The sequence below is a fragment of the Notechis scutatus genome, chromosome 1 (genome assembly GCF_049901735.1).
Source record: "Notechis scutatus isolate UNSWTSFEM ecotype Mainland chromosome 1, rNotScu1.2, whole genome shotgun sequence".
In the NCBI taxonomy this organism is placed as follows: Eukaryota; Metazoa; Chordata; class Lepidosauria; order Squamata; family Elapidae; genus Notechis; species Notechis scutatus.
Genome location: NC_142009.1, coordinates 49,321,130 through 49,345,201, shown reverse-complemented (window position 1 = coordinate 49,345,201; position 24,072 = coordinate 49,321,130). Strand labels below are relative to the sequence as shown.

General features: G+C 37.2%; 1 protein-coding gene across 4 annotated transcripts in view; it reads right to left on the bottom strand.

Moving 5' to 3' along the window:
- The window catches only part of PPP2R5A (protein phosphatase 2 regulatory subunit B'alpha), a 63,400-nt gene extending 42,066 nt beyond the window's left edge, over positions 1 to 21,334 (bottom strand). For 3 of the 4 annotated variants that reach the window (XM_087963582.1, XM_026682979.2, XM_026682961.2), the window contains exon 1: positions 20,181 to 21,209. In XM_087963582.1, the coding sequence (XP_087819708.1) occupies positions 20,181 to 20,331 (151 nt within the window). In that variant the 5' untranslated portion in view covers positions 20,332 to 21,209. Of the gene's footprint in view, positions 1 to 20,180 lie in introns of all 4 variants that reach the window. The other variant, XM_087963588.1, reaches the window with a different exon arrangement.
- Between the last annotated feature and the right edge of the window lie 2,738 nt (positions 21,335 to 24,072).

The window sequence follows — 24,072 nt, the reverse complement described above, 5'->3', positions numbered from 1 at the left end:
ATGATGAATACTGAATTTAAATTAGGTCTTCTAGCCTAATCTTTAAAATACTATCCCTGATACAGACAAAACAAATTTCTGGAGAAAAAATGCTATTCTCCAAAGCACTCAAGGCAGGCCAAGAAGCAATGGATGAAAACCATTCAAAAGAATAGAACCAAACCAGAACTAAGAACAAATTTCCTGATAGTTAGAACATTTAATCAGTAGAACTACTTGCTTCAAGAAGTTGTGGGTACTCCAACACTGGAAGTTTTTAAGAAGAGATTGAACAACCATTTGCCTGAAATGATGTAGGGTTTCCTGTTTGGACTAAAAGATTTCCAAGGTCCCTTCCAAATCTTATTATTCTGTTATTAGTCAATTAGTATGTATTATCCTACGCCTCACCTTTTTCTTTTTTTCCCCTTTTACAGAGCAGAGAGATTGGAGAGGAAGGGACAAAAAGAGAAAGCAAGCACATAATGGGGAATACTCATTGAAAGGAATGTGCTGGTGCAAGCTGTTTGCCTAACACACTTGGAGCTATATGCATTCCTTTTAATATGTATTTCCCATGTGTGACTGCTTTTTCTCTTGCAAACCCTTCCTGCCTAATGAATGTAAATACAAACATTAATTCCTTTCTTGCTAATTGTCCCAGGACTTAGGTAGCATTCTAAAGGTTGGGGGAGTGCAGGGCGGGGAGGAAAGCTGCAGTAAAATCTTAAGCAGTCACATGATTTTCCACTTAGTTTTATGCTAAATATAGCTAAACAAGGACTACCTATATTCTAAATTTTTTCAAGCAAAATTATTTAAAAATTGTTAATTGCCAAAATTATGATAATTTTATATGAAAACATGGTGCACCTATTTAATCCACTTTAGGCTGTTTCCCAATGTAAAAGCAAAGTTTAGAAATAAAAGAACTTCAACTGAGACTTCCAGTTTGAGCTTCTTCAGCGACAGACAGAAACCTCGTCTCTGCGAGGCTTCGATCCATGCTCGCCGCTGGAGCGCCCCGAGCCGGCTGGTTTTGGGGCTAAGCCACCCCGTGGAGGTGGTGAAGAGGGGGGAGACTGCCAGCAGGGTCAAGGAGAGCCGCATCCCTTCTCCCCAGCTAGCCATTACTCCCTTTCCCGAAGGCAGTTGCAGCGGTGGTCAGAAATGGCCACCACAAAGAAGAACTCAACTGGAAAAGAATGTGCAGGAGGAAGATAAGAAGAGAAAGTTTTGGTTGACCGGGTCAAACAGCAAAAGCAACAAATAAGGTACCCTGGAATTGAAACCGTTAAAAAACAATAACATTGTTCCCTAAGATGATTTTTAAGCTGCAAAGGAGAGAGAAAGGGGAAAAGATTTGGTTTTCTCCTTTTCCTATACTGACAGCTAAGAGACTTAAAGCAAGAAATTGGGAAAAAAATCCACTTTGACATCAATAGGCATTTAATGCTGAAAATAAAAAGTCAAAGGGATAATAAAGATTTCTGGATAATTAAAAGCTTTTGAAAACAGGAAAGGAGAGAAAAAGAATAAAAGGGTAGGATCTGGAAGGGAGGAGACTGCCTGGAATTAAAAAAAGAACTTACAGCAAAATCTCAACAAGACTTCCAAAAGATACATTCTAACTGAAATATCGCAACAAAAACCCCAGGAAGAGAAAGTCAAAAAAGAAATAAGAAGATATAACTCATGACTATCTGGATTACTTGATGATTTCTGGATTCTTGGTTATTGTTTTGAATGACTAAAATCAATCGGGTGGTTGTTTAAAACTTTTTAAAATGGCTCTACTTTTAGAAGAACTGAAAATGGAACTTAAAAAGTACAAAGAAGATGCACAAGAAGGGAGAGGTTCTTTTGGCTTCGTATTTCAGTTTTTAGAAATGGAGATTTGGAATTATGAGAAACAACAAGAAATGCCTGCGACAAAGAAGAAGCCATCTTTAATGAACAAGTAATCTTAGATGGGGGGAGGAGTGGGGAAAGAGAATGGAAAGTTTAAGATTGGGAAAAACAACTCCAAAAAAAAAATATAGAGTGAAAAATAAGTATAAAATCAGAAAGCAACAGAAGAGGGAAATGCAGAAGAGAGAATTAGAAGTAGAGAGACAAGGGGGTAAAAAGGGGAGGGAGAAGATGAGAGGGAAGAAAGAAAGGAAAAGAAGTTATAAAGGAAAGAAGCAAAATATAGAGAAACGGCCTATTTAGAGATAATGGGTGAAAACTTAATGGAAAAAGGAATTCTGCAAAGGTACATAAGATAGTAAGGTTATATTAGAAGCAGAAATAATTTTAGAAAATATGAAACAATGTATGATTAAAATGTCTGATAAAATAGCTATTGTAATTCAGTGGAATGCTTGTCAATAAATAAATGTAACAAAGGGTATATTTAATGATTTATAAAACATATGTGAAGAGAAATAAGGGAAAAATTAATTATGGAGATTATATGTGTTTTTAAGGAAGTATGATATTTAATTGAAAAGAAGTGTTAAAAGATGTTATGGTTTTAATGATTATTAATGATAGAACTGAACTGGAATGGAATGAGGGTTTATAATTACATATATTTACAATCTTTCTTTTTTTTTTTTAAGAATATGGTGTGTATTACAAGAATGTGCCAAGCAGAATTCGATTGGAAGTTATGTATTATGTATTATATTGAAGGTCATAAACTTAAGGTATATATTGAAGTTTAAATAAGAGTTGAATGGGTGTAATTAAAAGATATAAAGGTGTCATACTCCAACTACCGTGTTTCTCACATAATAAGGCCGGGCCTTATTTTTTTTTGAGCCCCGAAAAAATGGCTAGGCCGTCTTTTCGGGGGGTGACTTAATTCCCCCCCTTGCATCCTCGCCACCAGCCGCTCCTAACGGGCGATCATGGCCAAGCACAGAGAGCTCCCTACTCCCACCTTTGCTCCACCTGGCGCCCTTGCTGCTTTCTGGCTCTAGCAACCGGCTTCGTGTTTGGAGCACTGCCGCTGCTAATTGTCCCAGGACTTAGGTAGCATTCTAAAGGTTGGGGAGTGCAGGGGGGGGGGAGGAAAGCTGCAGTAAAATCTTAAGCAGTCACATGATTTTCCACTTAGTTTTATGCTAAATATAGCTAAACAAGGACTACCTATATTCTAAATTTTTTCAAGCAAAATTATTTAAAAATTATTAATTGCCAAAATTATGAAAATTTTATATGAAAACATGGTGCACCTATTTAATCCACTTTAGGATGTTTCCCAATGTAAAAGCAAAGTTTAGAAATAAAAGAACTTCAACTGAGACTTCCGGTTTGAGCTTCTTCAGCGACAGACAGAAACCTCATCTCTGCGAGACTTCGATCCATGCTCGCCGCTGGAGCGCCCCGAGCCGGCTGGTTTTGGGGCTAAGCCACCCCGTAGAGGTGGTGAAGAGGGGGGAGACTGCCAGCAGGGTCAAGGAGAGCCGCATCCCTTCTCCCCAGCTAGCCATTACTCCCTTTCCCGAAGGCAGTTGCAGCGGTGGTCAGAAATGGCCACCACAAAGAAGAACTCGACTGGAACAGAATGTGCAGGAGGAAGATAAGATGAGAAAGTTTTGGTTGACCGGGTCAAACAGCAAAAGCAACAAATAAGGTACCCTGGAATTGAAACCGTTAAAAAACAATAACATTGTTCCCTAAGAAGATTTTTAAGCTGCAAAGGAGAGAGAAAAGGGAAAAGATTTGGTTTTCTCCTTTTCCTATACTGACAGCTAAGAGACTTAAAGCAAGAAATTGGGAAAAAATCCACTTTGACATCAATAGGCATTTAATGCTGAAAATAAAAAGTCAAAGGGATAATAAAGATTTCTGGATAATTAAAAGCTTTTGAAAACAGGAAAGGAGAGAAAAAGAATAAAAGGGTAGGATCTGGAAGGGAGGAGACTGCCTGGAATTAAAAAAGAACTTACAGCAAAATCTCAACAAGACTTCCAAAAGATACATTCTAACTGAAATATCGCAACAAAAACCCCAGGAAGAGAAAGTCAAAAAGAAATAAGAAGATATAACTCGGGACCATCTGGATTACTTGATGATTTCTGGATTCTTGGTTATTGTTTTGAATGACTAAAATCAATCGGGTGGTTGTTTAAAACTTTTTAAAATGGCTCCACTTTTAGAAGAACTGAAAGTAGAACTTAAAAAGTACAAAGAAGATGCACAAGAAGGAGAGGTTCTTTTGGCTTTGTATTTCAGTTTTTAGAAATGGAGATTTGGAATTATGAGAAACAACAAGAAATGCCTGCAGAACAAGAAGATTGCGACAAAGAAGAAGCCATCTTTAATGAACAAGTAATCTTAGATGGGGGGGAAAAGGAAACGGGGGGGGGAAGAGAATGGAAAGTTTAAGATTGGGAAAAACAACTCCAAAAAAAAAAAAATAGAGTGAAAAATAAGTATAAAATCAGAAAGCAACAGAAGAGGGAAATGCAGAAGAATTAGAAGTAGAGAGACAAGGGGGTAAAAAGGGGAGGGAGAAGATGAGAGGGAAGAAAGAAAGGAAAAGAAGTTATAAAGGAAAGAAGCAAAATATAGAGAAACAGGGCCTATTTAGAGATAATGGGTGAAAACTTAATGGAAAAAGGAATTCTGCAAGGGTACATAAGATAGTAAGGTTATATTAGAAGCAGAAATAATTTTAGAAAATATGAAACAATGTATGATTAAAATGTCTGATAAAATAGCTATCGTAATTCAGTGGAATGTTTGTCAATAAATGAATGTAACAAAGGGTATATTTAATGATTTATAAAACATATGTGAAGAGAAATAAGGGAAAAATTAATTATGGAGATTATATGTGTTTTTAAGGAAGTATGATATTTAATTGAAAAGAAGTGTTAAAAGATGTTATGGTTTTAATGATTATTAATGATAGAACTGAACTGGAATGGAATGAGGGTTTATAATTACATATATTTACAATCTTTCTTTCTTTTTTTTTTTTTTAAGAATATAGTGTGTATTACAAGAATGTGCCAAGCAGAATTCGATTGGAAGTTATGTATTATGTATTATATTGAAGGTCATAAACTTAAGGTATATATTGAAGTTTAAATAAAAGTTGAATGGGTGTAATTAAAAGATATAAAGGTGTCATACTCCAACTAGTAACTACAGGAGAAAATTTGTTTAATGAGAAAAGATAATATGAAATTGAAACAGAACAGACAAAAGTATAAATACAATGATTTGAATTGAGATGAGATAATCAAAATAAAATTGAGAAAATTAAAAGAGGGGAAAAACTATATAGAAAATGTAAAATAGTATAAGATATGGAATAGAATACAAAAAGGAGCATGAAATTGAGTTTTGTGTCTGTATAAAGAAGTTCAACCCGGGACCATGCTATTTTCAAAAAAGATGTTTTACTTGTATTTTGTGTGTGAAAACCCAAATAAAACTTTATTAAAAAAAAAAAAAGAACTTTAACTGATCACTCTAGTATTATAGGGTTAACTTTTTCACACCTTGAGTCTGTTGGCTCTGCTATTCTTGGTTAAGTGGCTTCCTCAGAAGTTTAGCTCTTTCTTTTTCTTCCGATTACACAACTAGACACAACAGTTTGAAATCTCATTGCCAGTACAAAATATAATCAACAATATATTTCTCTGTCTCACTTTCCCTATTTCATGTGGTTCCCTAAAGGAATCTATTACATTGCCAGAACTTGTACAAAAATATTTCTGTGGGCAATTAAATATGAGATTTATTTCAAAACACTAACGTATTAGCAGAATAAGTTCAATCAAAAACCACATGAATCTAAATTTTGCCATCAGTCTTGGTTATATAAGTTAAATTTGGAAAAGGACTCTGACTATGGGCTAAAATTAGCAAGTATATGACCTTAAATGATCGTTTGAAGTCAATTATAGCAATAGATTTAGAAATGAGGTGAAATCCTCTACAAGCTACAAAATGGAGTAGAGAATCAGACTCAGCTTACAACTGGTTATAATGGCTGGGGCTGCTACGAGCTGAAATCTAACAATTGTGGACAGCTACAGATTTTGATATGAGGCATTAAAACTTTGAAATGTACAATACCCATTTCCAATCCAATGCACACAATAAGATAAGCAAAATTTCTCCAAATATTTTTTTCCTATTTGAAATGAACACAGAGGTAATGTTCACTCAGCAATTTGCACTCTTGAAAATAGGCATGCAATTGTAAGGTATATATTGTTAGCTTATATGCATATACTGTATATGTATTATTATGTGCATTGCTGGTACTGATGTTATGTTTTGATTGGAAGCCATCTTAAGCCATTTGGATTCAATACCATATTCATTTTAAAATTAAATATTTGTAGATAGTAAAACTTGGTAAAAAGGGGAACTATTTGTTCAAGCTTTATCAGGGTAGCAATGTGCATGCCAAGGCTATTGGAAAATGACCCTCAACTATCTTATCAAATGAAAGACGTGACCACTGTGTTCATTTTAGCACAAATTTCATTTTGAGAAGATCTGAAAAAATGATGTTGGGGAGGCTTCGACAAAGAACTCTGTCGTTTTGTGTTCTCAGTTCCATTAACAGAGGAAAAGAAAGTATGAATTAAAACCATTCATTACAATAGCCAATTTAATTTCTCACTTTTGGTGTGGGGATTCAAAATAAATCTAACTGATGAAAGATTGTCTATAACAATCTGCATGATTGGAGGGTTCAGTTATTATCTTAGACAGTGGCTACTCTCATGCTCTAGAATACCACATTTTAAGGTAACAAACTAGAAATAATATAAAAATTGGGAAATCAGAATCATAGAATTGTACCAAAAGGAAATAAAAATAGCTTTATTGTGGTCATTAACAGTCAGAAACCAAAAGGCACATGACATATTTATAAAATATAAATACATAAGGAAGTTTTATTGAACAAATAATATCACATGGACAGTCTAAGAGATGACAATCCTTACACTGAAACAATGCATTTTATCCTGCATGACTAAAAAAGTCACAGCTGATTTTTTTCAATACTGAAATTCAGTATCCTGAAGCAAAAAATAATAACAAACTATAAATGTAGATGAAACTGAAACTGCCAGACGGGACAAATATATTCAAAAATAACTATGCTAAAAGAACAGAAGAAGAACCCTATTGTGGAAAAAAGGTTATTTTTAAAGTAAATTATTTCAGTGTAACCCTCAAGCTGCCAAACACATGACCTATTTTTTTTTTGTAAATTTTATTTGAGTTTTCACAAAAAAAAATAAAATACAAATAAAACATCTTTTTTGAAAGTAGCGTAATCCCGGGTTACATTTCTTCGTACAGACACAAATTCAATTTCATGCTCATTTTTATGTTCTATTCCATATCTTATTACTGTTTTACATTTTCTGCATAGCTTCTCCCCTCTTTTAATTTTCTTCCGGTTTGAGTTCCTTCGGCGACAGACAGAAATCTGTGATCGTGCGTGGTTTCGGTCTGGGCTCGCTGCTGGAGTGCCCCGAGCCGGCTGGTTTTGGGGCTAAACCACCCATTAGAGGTGGTGAAGAGGGGGGAGACTGCCAGCAGGGTTGAGGAGAGCCGCATCTCTCCTCCTCAGCTGGCCATTACTCCCTTTCCTGAAGGCGGTTGCAGCGGTGGTCAGAAATGGCCACCACAAAGAAGAACTCGACTGGAAAAGAATGTGCAGGAGGAAGATAAGAAGTGAAAGTTTTGGCTGACCGGGTTAAATTGCAAAAGCAACAACTAAGGTACCCTGGAATTTAAACTAACAAAAAAATAACATCGCCCCCAAAGAAGAATCGGAAGCAGCGAAGGAAAGTGAAAAGGGATAGGTTTGGCTTTTTTCTTCTTCTCTTCCTTTCCCTATACTGACAACTAAGAGACTTAAATAAGAAATTGGAAAAATCCACTTTGACATCAACAGGCAATTAAGCTGAAAATAAAACAAAATGTCAAAGGGATAATAAAGATTTCTGGACACTAAAAATTTTTTCATAAGCAGGAAAGGAGGGAAAAAGAATAAAAGGGCAGGATCTGGAAAGAGGAAGGAGACTGCCTGGAATTAAAAAGAATCTACAGTAAAACTTCAACAAGACTTCTAAAAGATACATTTTAACTGAAACTTTGTAACTAAACAGTAGAACCCCAGGAAGAGAAAGTGAAAAAAAGAGCAAAAAGAAACAGCTTGCGTGTATTTGGATTACTGGGTGATCTTTGGATTTTTGGTTATTGCATTTGAATGATTAAAATTAATCGGGTGGTTGTTTAAAAATTTATATTTGGATGAATTGAAAATGGAGCTTTAAAAGTATAAAGAAGATGCACAAGAAGGGAGGGGTTCTTTTGGCTTTGTTTTTCAATTCTTAGAAATGGAGATTTGGAACTATGGGAAACAACAAGAAACGTCTGCAAAACAAGAAGACTGGGACAAAGAAGAAGCCATCTTTAATGAACAAGTAATTCTATGTGGGGAAGAAAAAGAAAAGGGGGGAAAGAGAATGGAGAATTTAAGACTTAAAAAAACAACCAAAGAAAAGAAAAATAATTCAAAAAATAAGTATAATATTGGAAAGCAACAGAAAAGGGGAATACAGAAGAGAGAAATAGAGGTAGAGAGACAAGGGGGTAAAAAGGGAAGAGAGAAGAAGAGAGGGAAGAAGGAAAGGAAAAGAAGTTACAAAGGACCGGAACAAGATATAGAGAAACAGGACCTATTTAGAGATAATGGGTGAAAATTTAACTGAAAAGGGGATTCTGTAAAGGTACATAAGATTGTATTATTATATTAGTAATAGAAATAACTTTAGAAAATTGGAAACAATGTATGATTAAAATGAGGGATAAAATAGTTAGTGTAATTTAGTGAAATGTTTGTTAATAAAATAAGTGAAATAAAATAAATGAGAAAATTGAATTAGGAAGGGACAGGAACATTTTAATTAGTTAATGTTTTATAAAATATAAGTGAAGAGAGGGGGATTAATTATGGCAAGCTTATAACTGTTCCCATAGAAGTATGATATTTAATTGAAATGTAATGTTAAAGAAGTTAAGATTTTAATGAATATTAATATTAATGATAGAATTGAATTGGAATGGAATGTGTTGTTTTAATTACATATATTTATAATTTTTTCTTTTTTTAAGAATATAGTGTGTATTTTAAGAATGTACCAAGCAGAATCCGAATGGAAGTTATGTATTATATTGAATGTTACAACTTTAGGGTATATATTGAAGCCTAAATAAGAGTCAAATGGATAAACTTAAAAGATATAAAGGCGTCATACTCCAATCAGTAACTACAGGAGAAATTTTGTTTAATGAGAAAAGATAATAGATAATTGAAACAGGACAGACAAAAAATATAAATATAATGATTTGAATTGAGACAAGGTAATTAAAATAAAATTGAGAAAAACACATGACCTATTTTGAGTTGTGCATGTTTGGTAAACACACTGTGGTTTCCAGTACAAGAGCAAAATCTAACTGGCTCAGGAAATCTTGACATGAAGGTTATTAAAAACAGTGGCAAGCTTAGTCTCAGAACATGTTTGTGTTACATTCGCATAAACATATTCAAATCTACAAGAAAATGCTGACCAAACAGCACAATACTATGGGTTATATTTGCTTCATCCTAGAAAGTGTTAATGCCACAATGCATCTAAGAAGGCTTGCAGAATGCTGATAATTTTCATAAATTCTTCTCCAAGTAACTAAAGCAGATCAGGCATAGCCTTAGGATCAATACAACAAAGGCAAAAGTGCTGGAAAAGACATTAACTCTTTCAGGTCATGGATGTTTTTGTCCAATTAGCTAAATTATACATACATTGTTTATGAGCTGATATCTAAATAATTTGTGTGCTTATTTTGTTTTATCCTTTTCATAGAAATGTGAATAATTTGTTGCATATTTCTGACACTTTATTATCATTTATTTTCAAAACTAAAGAAAAAGTTCTCAGTATTTTAATTTTTAAAACTCAAGTTCTAGAAGTACAAAAAACAATAGATAAATTATGCTGTGGTGTGTTGTAAGGGCATAATAAAGTCTCTAATGTGAAAAATCTTAATATGAGAGCTATTCATAATTTAAGTTACTGAAAATAATTTGATTTAATTTTATACTAAATTTAATTTCCTAATATTTCTGCCTGTATCTATTTTAAAATATATTAAATAAGTACATAACCAACCCTCTAATATATAAACATATTTTGGAGTATTCTACACCTAGGGAGTTTTCTGAATACGCCTCTATTTTAGGGTTACAAAATGTGGTATCTCGTTGACTCAAAATTATTATTCTAGACATGATGTTGATAGAACAGGTTTGTTCTAGAGTTTCTGAGTCGATGAGGGCAAGCTGATGACCAGAAGGTTTGGATTTGGGCTCCTATTAACAATCTTGATGCTACAACAGCATAATTTACCATTACTAGTAGTGTAATCTATGGGGCAAAACCAGATAAAATGCCAAACTAAATATCCTAACAGGAGCATCAAGTGTTTCATCTTGATTATTATGGGCTGCTAAGCAACTAAAATGAGGACGCAGGTTAACAAAAAATGGAAAACAGACAGAAGGAAAAAAATGTTGATCATGTTGCAAAGCATTTTGCAAACTTTCTGACTTAACATTATGAGGGATTTAGACCTAATAACAATAATCACAACCATCTATTTAGAAGTACAAAAAATCATAATTAGACTTGATATTAAGTAACATTTTATAGCAAGTTACATTATCTCTACTAGGACTGCAAAAATACAACTATAATTAAAATAAATAACATAACGACAGAGAAATAATATGGATGCTAACACTCAGACTCACATATAATTTATAGTTATTATGTATTTAATACTGCCTACCTGGCCAGATTTCACAACTACGCGTAGATTTCAGTTTAAGAAACCTAAATATAAACTTTTAAGTTAGCCAGTAAATTAGAACAGTAACTTTCATCTTATTCAATGAATTACGGCAATTCAATTTTATGCCTGCACAGTTAGACTGTAACACAACTTGAATGCCATAATCATGGAAAAAGAAACATAATACTATGCTGCCACACAAGATGTTGAAGATTTAAATAGAAGTTATTAATATGAAGATTGCCAATGGGCAGCAACTATACTTAGTTGTTAATGTTCACTGACATTTATTTTTTTAAAATCAAGTGTTCTGAGGAAGCCATTTCTTGAAAAACTCATGTTAAGAACCTCTGAAAAAAGTACTGCACAAAATCAATTTTAATGAACCATACTTCAAAATATTACATATAAAGATAAAATTATTTTCATTTCTAAAAAATAAACAATATAATTTTCTCTTCCACAGAAAATATAATACGCATTCAGTAATATAATAATCAATTACTAAAATATAGAAAAATGTAAAATCTCTTTTATGTTGAATTAAATTCCCAACTGAGACTCCGTGTATTTCTCATGTTAATAATGAGACAGTTATTTATCATTTTCTTCTTGCAGGTTTTTTTTTTTCAAACTTCCCAGCCCTATACAGCCTTGATATTTCCCAGAATCTTCTTTCCAAATGCTAACCAAAATTGACCTTGCCTAGCTTTTTAAGACCAGCCAAAACTGACTAGTTATTATGTAAGCAAGACAAAGTCTATAAAAATAGTCACATAAAAACAGGGAGCAATATTGTGGCTTTCTGATGGAGCCATCTATATCAGGGGTCCACAACCCCCAGTCCATGGACTGACACTAATCTGCGGCATGCCAGAAATGGGGCCACACAAACAAGTGAAAACCCATCCATGGGATGCAAAACCACGCACCCTCCCATCCATGGAAAAACCTCTCTCCATGGAACCAGTTCCTGGTGCCCAAAAGTTTTGGGGCCACTGATCTATATATTACTGAAATTCTGATTCCTGTAACCTTTAACTAGGCGAAACAGTGCATCACAGGATGACACTTTTTGAACTAAGGTACCTCAAATAGGCTCACTTACAGAATACATCCAAATCTGACACTTACTGTGAATTGAAATTTGGCAAATTTTATAAAATGTTTTTTTTTCATTTTTTATTTTTAAAAACAAACATACACATACAAAACATAAAAACATAAAACCATCTTCCATTTTATATACATACAGTGTGTCAGTTGGTTACATATGTTTTGTGCTATCTTTTTGTAGTCATTTACTCACAATTTATATCAGTCTTCACATTGTCGAACTAACATATGCTTATATATTTATCGGTTATTAATCATCCATGACTAAACTATTTATTCCATCATTTTATATGAGATGTTCCAAGTTTTATCTTAAAATTTGTGTTATACTTTCAACCACTGGTTATACAGTATACACCTATATTATGTTTTATATCAGTCTATTAAATTTCTATCACAAAATTATCTAGTCTATTACATTACCATGCCTTTTTATCCAACCATTGATAAAACAAATCCCATATCATATAAAATTGCTTGTCTTCTTGTTCTCTAATTTCAAATGTCAGTTTACTCATTTCAGCACAGTCCATAATTTTTTGATAACTTCCTCCTGCATAGGTATTTTGTCATTTTTCCAGTTCTTTGCAAATACAATTCTAGCCGCTGTCAAAATTTTATAACATGTTTTATGACATAAAATTATCATAAAACAGTTTATCATATAACATAAAATGTCATAAAGGATTTCCTGTGCTGATATTTGCTATATAGTTCAGCATGGGTTATTCTCAAGGCACATCTCTGAATCTATCACAGCTTTTCCAATGAAGGCAGAACATTACAAGCTCTGCCATTGTTGAAAGCATTGAGGAATCTGACAATATCTCTGAAAGGATGACTCAAAGGTTACATGTTGTCTAGTAAAGATATAAAGCTACAATGCTCCTTGCAAATACTACCAGTACTTCTTGGAATGTTCACAATAAGGAACATTCATTTGTTAATTCATTTCCAAAACATATTATAATTATTGGGGCTTTAATTTTCAAGAACAGAATCAAGAGGGCTATGCAGCAAAGTCGCTATACAGCAACAGCCATTTTTTCAACCTCCATCTCCAGCATTAACATCTTGGTATTATTTATAACAAATTGTTTGCTGTCTATGAGTAGATAACACACAGTACGTAAAACTAGAGAACTTACATAAAAACATTGATTTGTTGAAAGACTTTGTTAAATGAGATCAAGATATGCTACACTTAACAGCACTCCCTTGAATCCCTGTGAAACCATTCACTCTGGCATAAGAAAAGATAAAGCTAGTATGATATGACTTGTTTTGGAAAAATCAATAAGGACTTCTAATAATCCTAGTGACTCCTAGTGTTCTTTTACTAACAGACATGGACTTGACAATCCATTCAGGTATCTTTCAAATACAGATGTTAACCTAGTTGGTCTGTAGTTTTCCAGATCCTCCTCCTCCTTTATGAATATTGGAAAATTTATTTTTTTCATTCATCCAGCAATTTATTATTTCCCCAGTTTTTAAAGGTTTTAGATAATTCTAAGAACACTTCCACTGGCTCCTTCAATAGTCTGGAATATATTTTATCTGGCTCTGAAGTCATATGTTTATTTAAGGTGGCAGAGAATTGTGTTCCCCCTCCTGTTTGCCTCAGGAATATTAAAAATGGCTCTCCCCCTCTTTGACAGAAGACAGATCCAAAGAGAGAGTTAAACAGTTCCACCTTCTTATTTCCTGTTATTACTTCCCATTTTTCCTGCACCAACATCCTAATTGACTTTACTTTTATTTTGGATCTACTTTTCCCAAAATCGTTATTCTATTTTGCATTCCTCACCAGACACATCACATTTTAACTTTAATCTCCCTTCCTTTCTCCCTGCTGTTTCAAATTACCAGTCTGTATCCCCCTCTTAAATGCTAGCTGCCATTTTCTACACATTTCTTTTTTAGTTTTTAGCTTTTTATTCATCTACACAGACCTCTTAAGTCTTTTCTTTTTCCTTTTTTGTGAATTGTTTGTTTGTGCTTGTGCTTTCAGTATAATATATTTCAAGGTGTTCTCTCTTAGACTTATTTATCTTTTAGAATTTTGAGCACTGCATCTGCTTTCTTGAAGACAAATTTGAATACATTTATAAATGGAGAGAGAGAGAAAGGTTATGTAAGGCCTCTACAAAGATCTACTAGGGAAGGCAATTCCTTTAGCGATACAATATTCCCAAACTAACTCTGTTGTATGACATTGACTTTGTGCAATTTGTTTTATCAAAAATCATCAGGAAAGGCTTGAGCTTTACATGGTAATTATCCCATTTCCTTAAGGAGTCTCTCCCTAAGTCAAGAACAACTGATCTACTCCAAATAGATTTAGATTCTTAAGGAAAATAAAACTGGCATTTGACAGCTAGCCAAAATCACAAGCAAGGAGTGATTTTCTCACTGTTTTGTTGCTGTAACCATGAAAATATGCACAGTCAGACATCTAGATAAAAATTGTAATAGGGCTGACATTACTCAGTCATCATTTCAATTAGAATATAACATTCTGCTGTCAAAAAGAATTGCCACATCTTACACTAAGTTATACTATCCTGATTATTTACCACAGAAGTATAAAATGAATCTACTGTAAATAAATATGTATAGGAATGACCACTAAATGATCACAAATCAAGTAAATGATATAGTATGGGTTTCCAATAAACAGCAACAATTTAGTGCAGAATTGGTCAAGATGAATGGCACAATATGTTTTATTACAAACAGTAGTATTCATCCTACATATTTTAAAATCTGATTTTTTTACCATTATGCAATAGTATGTGCAAGCTAAATGCATATTCCATATTTATATCTGCATTATTTTTCTATAAAACTCCATTTTTAGGACCCTGTAATCTTTCTTTAATTCCCCATGCAGAATGTTAACTGGGGAATGAAAATTAAATTCAAATCCCGCTTCTTCATTCATCTTATATTTTTAAATTCAACTCACATAAACACATCCCAGCATGTAACTACCTTTTTCAAAAAAAAAATCACAAAATTCATCTCACTGCACTGTCCAACCACAGTCAGCAAGCACTGATGGATTCCAATTACTCTGATACAAGTTTTCCATTATGGCAATATCCTGATAAAACCTTTTGCCATGTTCATCATAGACTGCATCTAGATTTTTGGGAAAGAAGTCCAAGCGTGAATGCAGAAAATAAATCTTCAGTGATATGTAGCACTTCATGGTTTGTCAAATAGCTACATATAGTTTGATGTTCTGCCAAGAAAATTCTCAACAACATCCTTGGATGCTTTCCAGGTGATTTTTTTCTGGCCCCACTAACAGATCTTTGAAGCACTTGTCATTGATGACATATTTCATCTGCGGACTAACAAAAATGCCTTCCTTAATCTTGGCATCAGTTATTCTTAGAAACATCTGTCTCATATAATGAAAACCTTCACTTGTTCATTGCTTTTACAAAATTTTTCATCAGTCTGAGTTTTATGTGAAACGGAGGCAAAAAAAAAAATCTTTGTCAGATCAAGTGGTTTATGTGCCTTGATTTTCTGCCCTGGAACCAAATTATTTCAGAATGGCCATTTGTTTTTAATGTAATGCTACTCTCTTTATGGCTGTCCCATTTACATATGTAACAACAGTACTTGATATATCTGAGCTGCATTCCAAGCAGTAGAACCATTACTTTTAGTTATCCAGATATTTCAATTGTACTTGGTGTACTGGATGTGCCTCAGCAACAGTTCCATGTTTTCACAAAGCAATTTATAATGCAAGCAAAAATTAGTAGGTTCAAAATATATACAAGAAGAAACTGCAAAAAGAGCAGTTATTGTGATTAGGCTCAAAAATCTATAGCAGTGTTGGCAAACCTTTTTGTCACCACGTGCCAAAATGGGAGCGCACGCACCCACGTACAAGCCCGCATGCTGGAAACCAGAAGAGCACCCAGTTTCTGCCATACCCCCCGCCCACCTGGTCTTCAGGTTTCTGGTGCAGATGCACGCATGAAGACCAGCTGGCCAGTGCGCATGTGCGCACTGGAAACCAGAAAAGTGCCGATGAAGCCCGCCACAGAGAACTAGCCAGCACAGCCCCCCCTCACTTCTGCCAAGGAAGTGTGACCGCTTCCCAGCTGCCACGCCTCTTACCCTGGCGCCCGACAGACATTCCTCCTGAAACAGATGCGTAAAAAGGATGAGAAGGAAGTCAACACCCACCCGTCATCTCAGCCATATGTGCAACAGGGATGCCCCGGAGGTGGGTGCATGCCTTCCATTGCTGAGCCACCAAAGGCTTGGTTGGGGCCAGAAAGAGTGCAGCCCTCCGCTCACGCCACTTCTGCAGGGCAAGGGGCAGGAGTGACCAGCCAGCTACTGCAGCCACTCCCCCGCTGGCAAGCCAGGCCCTTGGCAGTGTCTCCATGTGTGAGGACCTGCACTCTCCTCCAGTCCTTCTGGGGCAGTGTGAGAACCACTACCGCACCCTCCCTCCAGCAGTGGCAGGAGCCAGCCAGGCGCTCTGGACTGCAGACGAACCCCGCTTTGCAAAGCACTGTTCAGGCATCCCTCGCTTGGCAAGCCAGAGCTGGGAAATCAAACCTAACTGCAGACTTCATAATCTTCCTTATTTTTGCTATTTTCTCAGGACTGCAAAAAAACAACAACCCCAATATGAAACATTTGTAGAAGACCTTATCTAAGACTGGTGAGGTACATGTAATAGATACATCATAAATTTTGACTTCTTGCCACAAACAAAATTTCTTTCCATAGTTAAACTGTAAGTTACTTGTTACAGGAAACTACAGGTTAAAAAAGCTCAGCTGCATGTCTTTCCTGCATCTATGGGGGGAAAAATTGAACCTGACATTTATCAATGTCAATTATTTTCTTTTAGCATGATTTATAATCCATTATAAAGATGCAATTCAATAAAATCATCAATATTTATAATAGTACATATATTACATTTCAGCTCTATTTTTTAAACAGAAACCAAGTTAATATTTATAAGATATTCCTTTACAACTTTTACACACACACACGCACACACACACACACACACAAGTTGGAACTAATTCACAAGCATCAGAATGACAAAAAGGGTGGTACCATTATTCCATTAGTTAAGTAAAAGTTCTAGATGGGTTTCCACAACATACAGAGAACATACTCAGATTTTTAAAAAGGTTGGTTTGGTGTGATCTCTAGCTACTGTTTTAAACCATTAACAGCCTCTCTCTTTTCAGTTCTGTAGAAACAATTTAGAAAGAAGAAACAATTTTGCAGAAACTGTATCAACATCATTACCATCTTGCTCTTTTCAAAGAAGCTCATTGAGAATGATATAAGTATCCCTTCTAAGGATTTATATGAACTGAAGGGACTTCAGGAAAAGGAAGAATGGGAAAACTGAGGTGGAGGTTTAATTATGCCACAGCTTGTATGAATAACATCTGTCATGTAGAATGACTGCTCCTCTGTAGCAGGCCAGTCTGCAATGCTACCACCTTTCCTAAATTTAGATATTTATTAAAGGATGTTGATAGTTGACAAGTTAATGTTATTTTAAAAGTGTTTATTTTGTTGTAAACTATCATATAAACAGGACAAATACTAGGAACTTTCCAACAGAATAAATCCGAAGATATTTAATCAATCAAAAATATTAATCTTGTTCAATCTATGGTAGGTGAGCAAATTAACAGTGGGGTACAACTTCTACCTGTGTTCTATGCCTATTCTTCAATCATTTATTTCCTTTTTTGATTAGTAGCCAATATATAAAAGATAAACAGTCAGCTCCCAAAATACACAACATAAAGAGTTATTAAAGTGCATTCATCTCAATAGTTTACACAACATTATAGTGTTAATGTACTACAATAATGTTATTAGGATTTAAATGAGAGTTACATCCTGTAATTACAATAAACTCTACCAAGAGAGTAATGGAGAGCCAGTTTGATGTAATGGTTAAAGGCACCAGGCTAGAAATCAGAAGGCCATGAGTTCTAGTCCTCCCCTAGGCACAAAGCCAATCAGGTGACCTTGGGCACTATTAGCCCTAGGAAGGAAGCAATGGCAAACCACTTCTCAAATCTTGTCAAGAAAACTGAAGTGACTTATCCAGACAGGAGTCAGCATTGACCTGAAGGCACCCTCCTGCCCCATACTACAGAGAGATGAAGTCTATATTTTAAATGTTTTACCATTACCACTTTTTAATGCATGAAGGAAAAAGAACATATTACAATAAAGTTTCCAAGTACCCGTTAGGCAACACAATCTATTTTGTAAAACCAACAGTGCTGATGAAACTTAAACTGATGTCCTACTAACTTTTTACAGTGAAAACCAAATCAAAACTACTCTACTTTTAGTACTGTGCCGATTCTGCAGATTATCTAACCCAACCCACAAACAGACAGTATGCGCATACATTATGATTCTAAATATCTGTAAAGGAGATACTGGCACTGATGATGTTACCCAGTTTGGGGGGGAAAAATCATTTGCAAGAAAACAACCAAGCTCAGAGAGCACCAAGGACCTTTTGATTCTATATATGCTTTCACATAAAATACATAATAGTAAATGTAAGTTATAATGGCAAATAATCTATTACAATACAGCAATAAAATTATTCAAAACAATGTTTCAATTCATGAAATGCAACAGAATCTGCATTAGTTTCATATATTAAAGTCTAAAGAGTGAAGCCTGTACTTGAGATATTTAAATATTTAAGTGCTCAGTCTAAAATCCAGGTAGTCCTCAGCTTACAACCAAAACTGAGTCCAAAATTTATGTTGCTAAGTGAGGCAGTTCTTGAGTGTCTGTCCATTTTACAAACTTTCTTGCCACAGTTGTTAAGTGAATCTGATTTCCCTATTAACTTTGCTTGTCAAAAGGTTGCAAATAGCCCCAGAACACTGCAACTGTCATGAATATGAGTCTGTTGCTAAGCATCTGAATTTTGATCGCATAACCATGGGGATGCTGTAATGGTTGTAAGTGTGAAAAACGGTCTTAAGCCACTTTTTTCAGTGGCATTGTAACTTTGAATTTTCACTCAATGAACTTTTGTAAGTTGAGGAATACATGTATAGTATAAAACATGCCATTAGTACATGGCATCTATTTTAGTACTTAATATCCAATTCACATTTCTTTCATTAAAATTACTTCAACATTAAATTAAAATATGCATTGGTATTTAGAAGTAAAATCTTATATTTAGGCCTACAAAATATATAAAATTATGTTTTGTCTTACAATGCATGAGCTATATAAACCATGAAGAAAGAAGAAGAAAGTAATGTGCAGAAATATATAATAAACAATTATAAGAGCTTGTAGGAAAACAATGGATTATTTGAAGATAGAATTCTAGTAATAAATGTTGCAGAGTGCTCCAGTTTTAAAAGACAAATAAGCTTTTTAGATTTTTTTTTTTAAGCAAACAGAAGCAGCTGCACAGCAGGATCAGGAAGAAAACAGTAAGCACAAGATTTCTAAAGCAGAATGGAGGAAAAAAAAAAAAAGCACAGCTTGAACTCTGAACAACTTTGCAGGTTTTGTTCTATATAAGGCCCAAATCTATCCAGTTCCTCTTTTATCCCCAACCCTCTTGAATAACCAATTGTATCAGCATCTACCTGTATAACCACCAAAAGAAATGTGAAAACGGGGATACTTTAGTCCAGGGCTCTCCAACCTTGGCAACTTTAAGCCTGGCGGACTTCAAGTCCCAGAATTCCCCAGACAGCTTTGCTGGGGAATTCTGGGAGTTGAAGTCCGCCAGGCTTAAAGTTGCCAAAGTTGGAGAGCCCTGCTTTAGACGGGACCAAACGAGCTCCAAGTGCAAGGTTTTCGAAACGAGAGGAAAACTATGAATTGTCTAAGCGAGAGCCGTCCGACAAAACGTCGAAAGGAACGGCTTTTTTCCCTCCCCTTGACAGGAAAGGAGATTAAAAGGTGGGAAAGAGCGTTGGAGAAGAAGTTTCCCTCCAAGAGGGAAGGCGGCACGAAAAAGACAGAAGGTACGGAAGGCGCCAAAAGGATTACGGGGCTCCGCCAGGAAGCGGCCGCTCGCTCGAAGAAAGGCCCGGGAAAGCCACCCTTCCCCACCGCCGCACCTGTAGCCCCAGGCCAAGAGCGCCGCGACGCCTCGTGGCCCCGGGGAAATGTACCTTTGAGCTGGGGCAGCGGGAAGAGCTCCACTTGGCTGCTCTGGCTGCGGAACTGCGACGAGCCCTGCGACCGCTTCTGCTTCTGAGCCTTGCGCACCGACCTCCGGGTGAAGCCGTCCACTTTCTCCGCGGCGGTGATCGCCGTCGACATGGCGGGGCTCGCAGGAGACACAGGCGGGCCCGTGTCTTCCCCGAAGCATAAAAACACGCCACTCCGGAAGCCGAAAGCAAAGCAGCGGGCGGGTCGCGCTGGGTCGCCCCCTTTAATGGAACATCTCCCCGGGGGGAAGAAGGAGAAGGGAAGGAGAGGCGCTTGGGAGCCGGTGCCCGAAAGGCTCGTTGGACAAGAGCTTGGGGAGGGATTCCCTGGGGACGAGGCGGAAAAGCGTCCGAGGGGACGGGCTTCCGATTCGACGGGAGGCTTGTTAATCCGATGCTCGTCCGCAAAGGGAGGCTCCAAATCCGAGGCTTCCGAAGTTTAAAAAAAGACACGGCTGGGAGACACCACGCTGCGTGCGTCAGGCTGGCAGGCAAGGCTCCCCGGGACGGAGGCGCCGAGCTGCAAGCAACAAGAACCCGAGGAAAGTTTCTACTCCGCCCCGCGGTTGCACCGCCTCGCCTTCGCCGCCCGCCCGCCCGCCCGCGAGCAGCAAACTTTTCGCAGCCGGCGCGCGAGGAGTCGCCTGCGCTTGGGACTCCCTCAGAGGTCAACCGAGTCGCCCTGCCGGGAGCTGGCCAGGAAGAGCCGGAGCTTAACAAAGAGCTGGGGGAGAAGCCCCGGAGAAGCCGGGCGGTGCAGCCCTTCAGCCCCCATCGGGAGCTCCCTCGGACTCTCGGGCCAACATCCCGCCGCGCTGCTTTCTTCCCGGCTCGGGTAGACGGCCGCTTCCTCTTTCCTGGAGCTCCGGCGGGTCCGGCGCGGCACAACGTAACCGCGAACAGGGCGAAAGCTCCCCGCTTCCAGAATCAGCGCGCAACCTGCTGGAAACGCTCGAGCAACAAGGACAAGAAGAGTTCCGAGTCTGGAGCGGAGGCGGGGCCAGAAGCAGCGCCAGAACTCGGGGATAGGGGAGGGGATTGACAAGGGGGAGGGGGGCTTGGAAAAGGAAGCGGTTGGAACAACCGTTAAGAGGAGAGTCGCCCGAAGGGCGACTGACGGGAGCGCGCAGCCAATTGAGAAACGCGGCCTCTCCAAATTACCATAAGAAGGCGGAACAAAGAGAAAGCAGCCGGTTTTACAGGAGACGAGGCGACTGACAGCGGAACGGACCAACGTGAGAAGACTGGGGGTGGGTGTCGCAAGAGGAAAGCGATTGGTTCTTGAAGCGGCGGTGGGCGGGAAGAGTGGGAGGTAATGCCAAGCCGGGCAGAGGTTGTTTTCAGTGCCTTTTGGCAAAGGAGCCGCTTCGGTGAGGTTCCTCTGGGATTGTTTTGAGCGGGCTGTGGCATGCTCTCTACTCCGAGCCTTCCCTTGTTTTCGCAATGGCCCCTTTCCGGCTATGGATTGGCTGCCTGCAGCTATTACAAGGACGACCTTTCATCTTCGCCTGCTTTGCGAGTTTAGCCGGTGCGCTGAAGTGAGAGTTTGAGGAAAAGGATTTGGAGCAGCGCCTCTCAATCTCAGAATTGGGTGGACTTCCAACTCCCAGAATTTCCCAAGCTGAAGATCGTTGGACTGAGTTGACGTCCGCGCTGTTCAAAGGCCCTGAGATTGAGAAATACTGAGGTCTCCAAACTTGGCAACTTTGTATAGCTGAATTCTGGGAGTTGAAGTCCACAAGTCTTAAAAGTTGCCAAGTTTGGAGACCCCTGATTTAGACCCTTGGGTTATTTGAATAAACCACAGTTCGCTTAAAGCTGGCTACAATGCCCCCATGCGAATACCCCACCTCTGACTTCGCCGGATTTCCCTGCTTCCAAAGGCTCAAAGTCATTTAAAATAAAAAAGAAGCAAGAAAAGGGATAAGACTACCGTATCTGGGCTCCAAAAGGATGGCCGTGCAAGCTCCACGCTGCCATGTAGCAGCCTAAAAGATGGAGAAGAAAAGAGGGAAACGGAAAGCAACCATCTGAATGTTTTCCAATAGAACTGTACAAAGGCAAAGAGCTAAATGTGTTGTGCAACTGCAGGTGTCTGCTAAGGGGATTAAATGACAAAACTTAAATAATGTTATGTGATTATTTCTCCGTTTTTAATTCTGATTTACAGATTTGGGAAGCTGTAGGCATCTTGGAATTGGCTTTTGCAGTGGCCTGTAAAAACCCTATAAATAAATCAACGTTGACATAATTATGAGAATGGCACACGTATTTGTATCAGATGCTAAGATGTATCCTTGGTGGCATTTGTGTGATGATGTTGCCATGTGTGCACAATGTCTTTGTATCTTGCAGTGGTTTATTTTTGGCAAGCTTTACTGACATTTATTTATTGAGATTTAATCTCACACTCCATTCAGCATTTTAAATAACGGGATGGTTCTACTTTGCTCCTCATCTTGGCTGAGAATTGGAAGATACAATCTCAACTCGTGGAAGATACAATCTCTATCAATATTGTTTGCAGCAAGTGAAAGATAAAATTCCTGCAGATCCAATACAATATATCATGAATTTAGAAAGTATATCGGTGTATATATTTGATCTATTTTAGATTCTAACTTGGGTTATACCCATTCAGAACATAATCAAGGTTATATCCTGTTATTCAATAGATCACAATGAAGTTGCACTAATGGAACACTTCTTAATGTAACTTTCCAAAATTGAAAAGGCTGTACAGTATTTAAATCATTTATTTTATTAGAGTTTTCATGCTAAATTGTCAAGCTTCACCTTGAAGAAATGACTATAGTAAAAGGTCAGTGCCATCTTGTCAAGGGATTTAGTCTGAAAATTGTGTAGATCCATTAAATATCTCAAACTTAATTGCCATTAATCTTAATGTTTTTCTTTCATTGTTTTCCTCTTAATTTACTTGTGAAATCCAGTCTGTCTTTGTCATATGAATTTCCCTGCTCTATTTAGTGGTTCTAAAATTTCTGCTTAGTGATTTCTCAAGCTTGAGTGATTCAACACTGACACCAGTTCATAGCAGTTCTTAAAAGGAGCATGGTGGGTCATGTGATTAAAATGCTGGGTTGACAATGTGTGAACCTGTATTCGAAACCTGAGTGCTGCTGTGTGACAGGGTGAGCTCTGATCATTTGCTCCAGTTCCTGCCCATCTAGCACTTTGAAAGTATGCAAAATAGAGTAGACAAATAGGTACCACTTCAGTGAACACATTAATGGGGATGTGAAAGGAGTCCCCAACCAGGCATCCCTTGGGCAATGGTGATATAACCATCTAATTCTTTAATTCCAGGAACAACTTGGTACTTCCAAGATGGATGGGATGGGATAGCAGTTCTTGCAGAGCTAAACTGTGAACACAGCTGTGCCCCCCACCAAAAAAAGACATAAGGGAAAAATCAGGTCCATACATGAAGGTCCAAATAAATTGATGTAATAATGCTATTCATGCCTATGTGCAGGAATATTCTGAACTAATGGTTAGCACCTGTTAGGCAATAAATAAGGGTTAGTGAAATTCAAAGGGGGGAGTTGGACACACACACACCTACAGGGAGGGAGGGAGGTGGGGGGGGAGAGAGAGACCAAGACCAGTTTCTCAAGTCTGCAAGATCGTTATCCAGCTTGTTCAAATTCAGGCCCCTATCAAAACATTTTGATTAATCATGGCAATTCCCATATTAAAATATCATGGCTATTAGTTTATATGTTTTCATATATTTTAATTTTTTCAATGTATATGCTATACTATGTTTTAAATTGGATGGGTTTATATTTTCTTCAATGAACCCAGTTTGATGTAGTAGTTAAGGGACTAG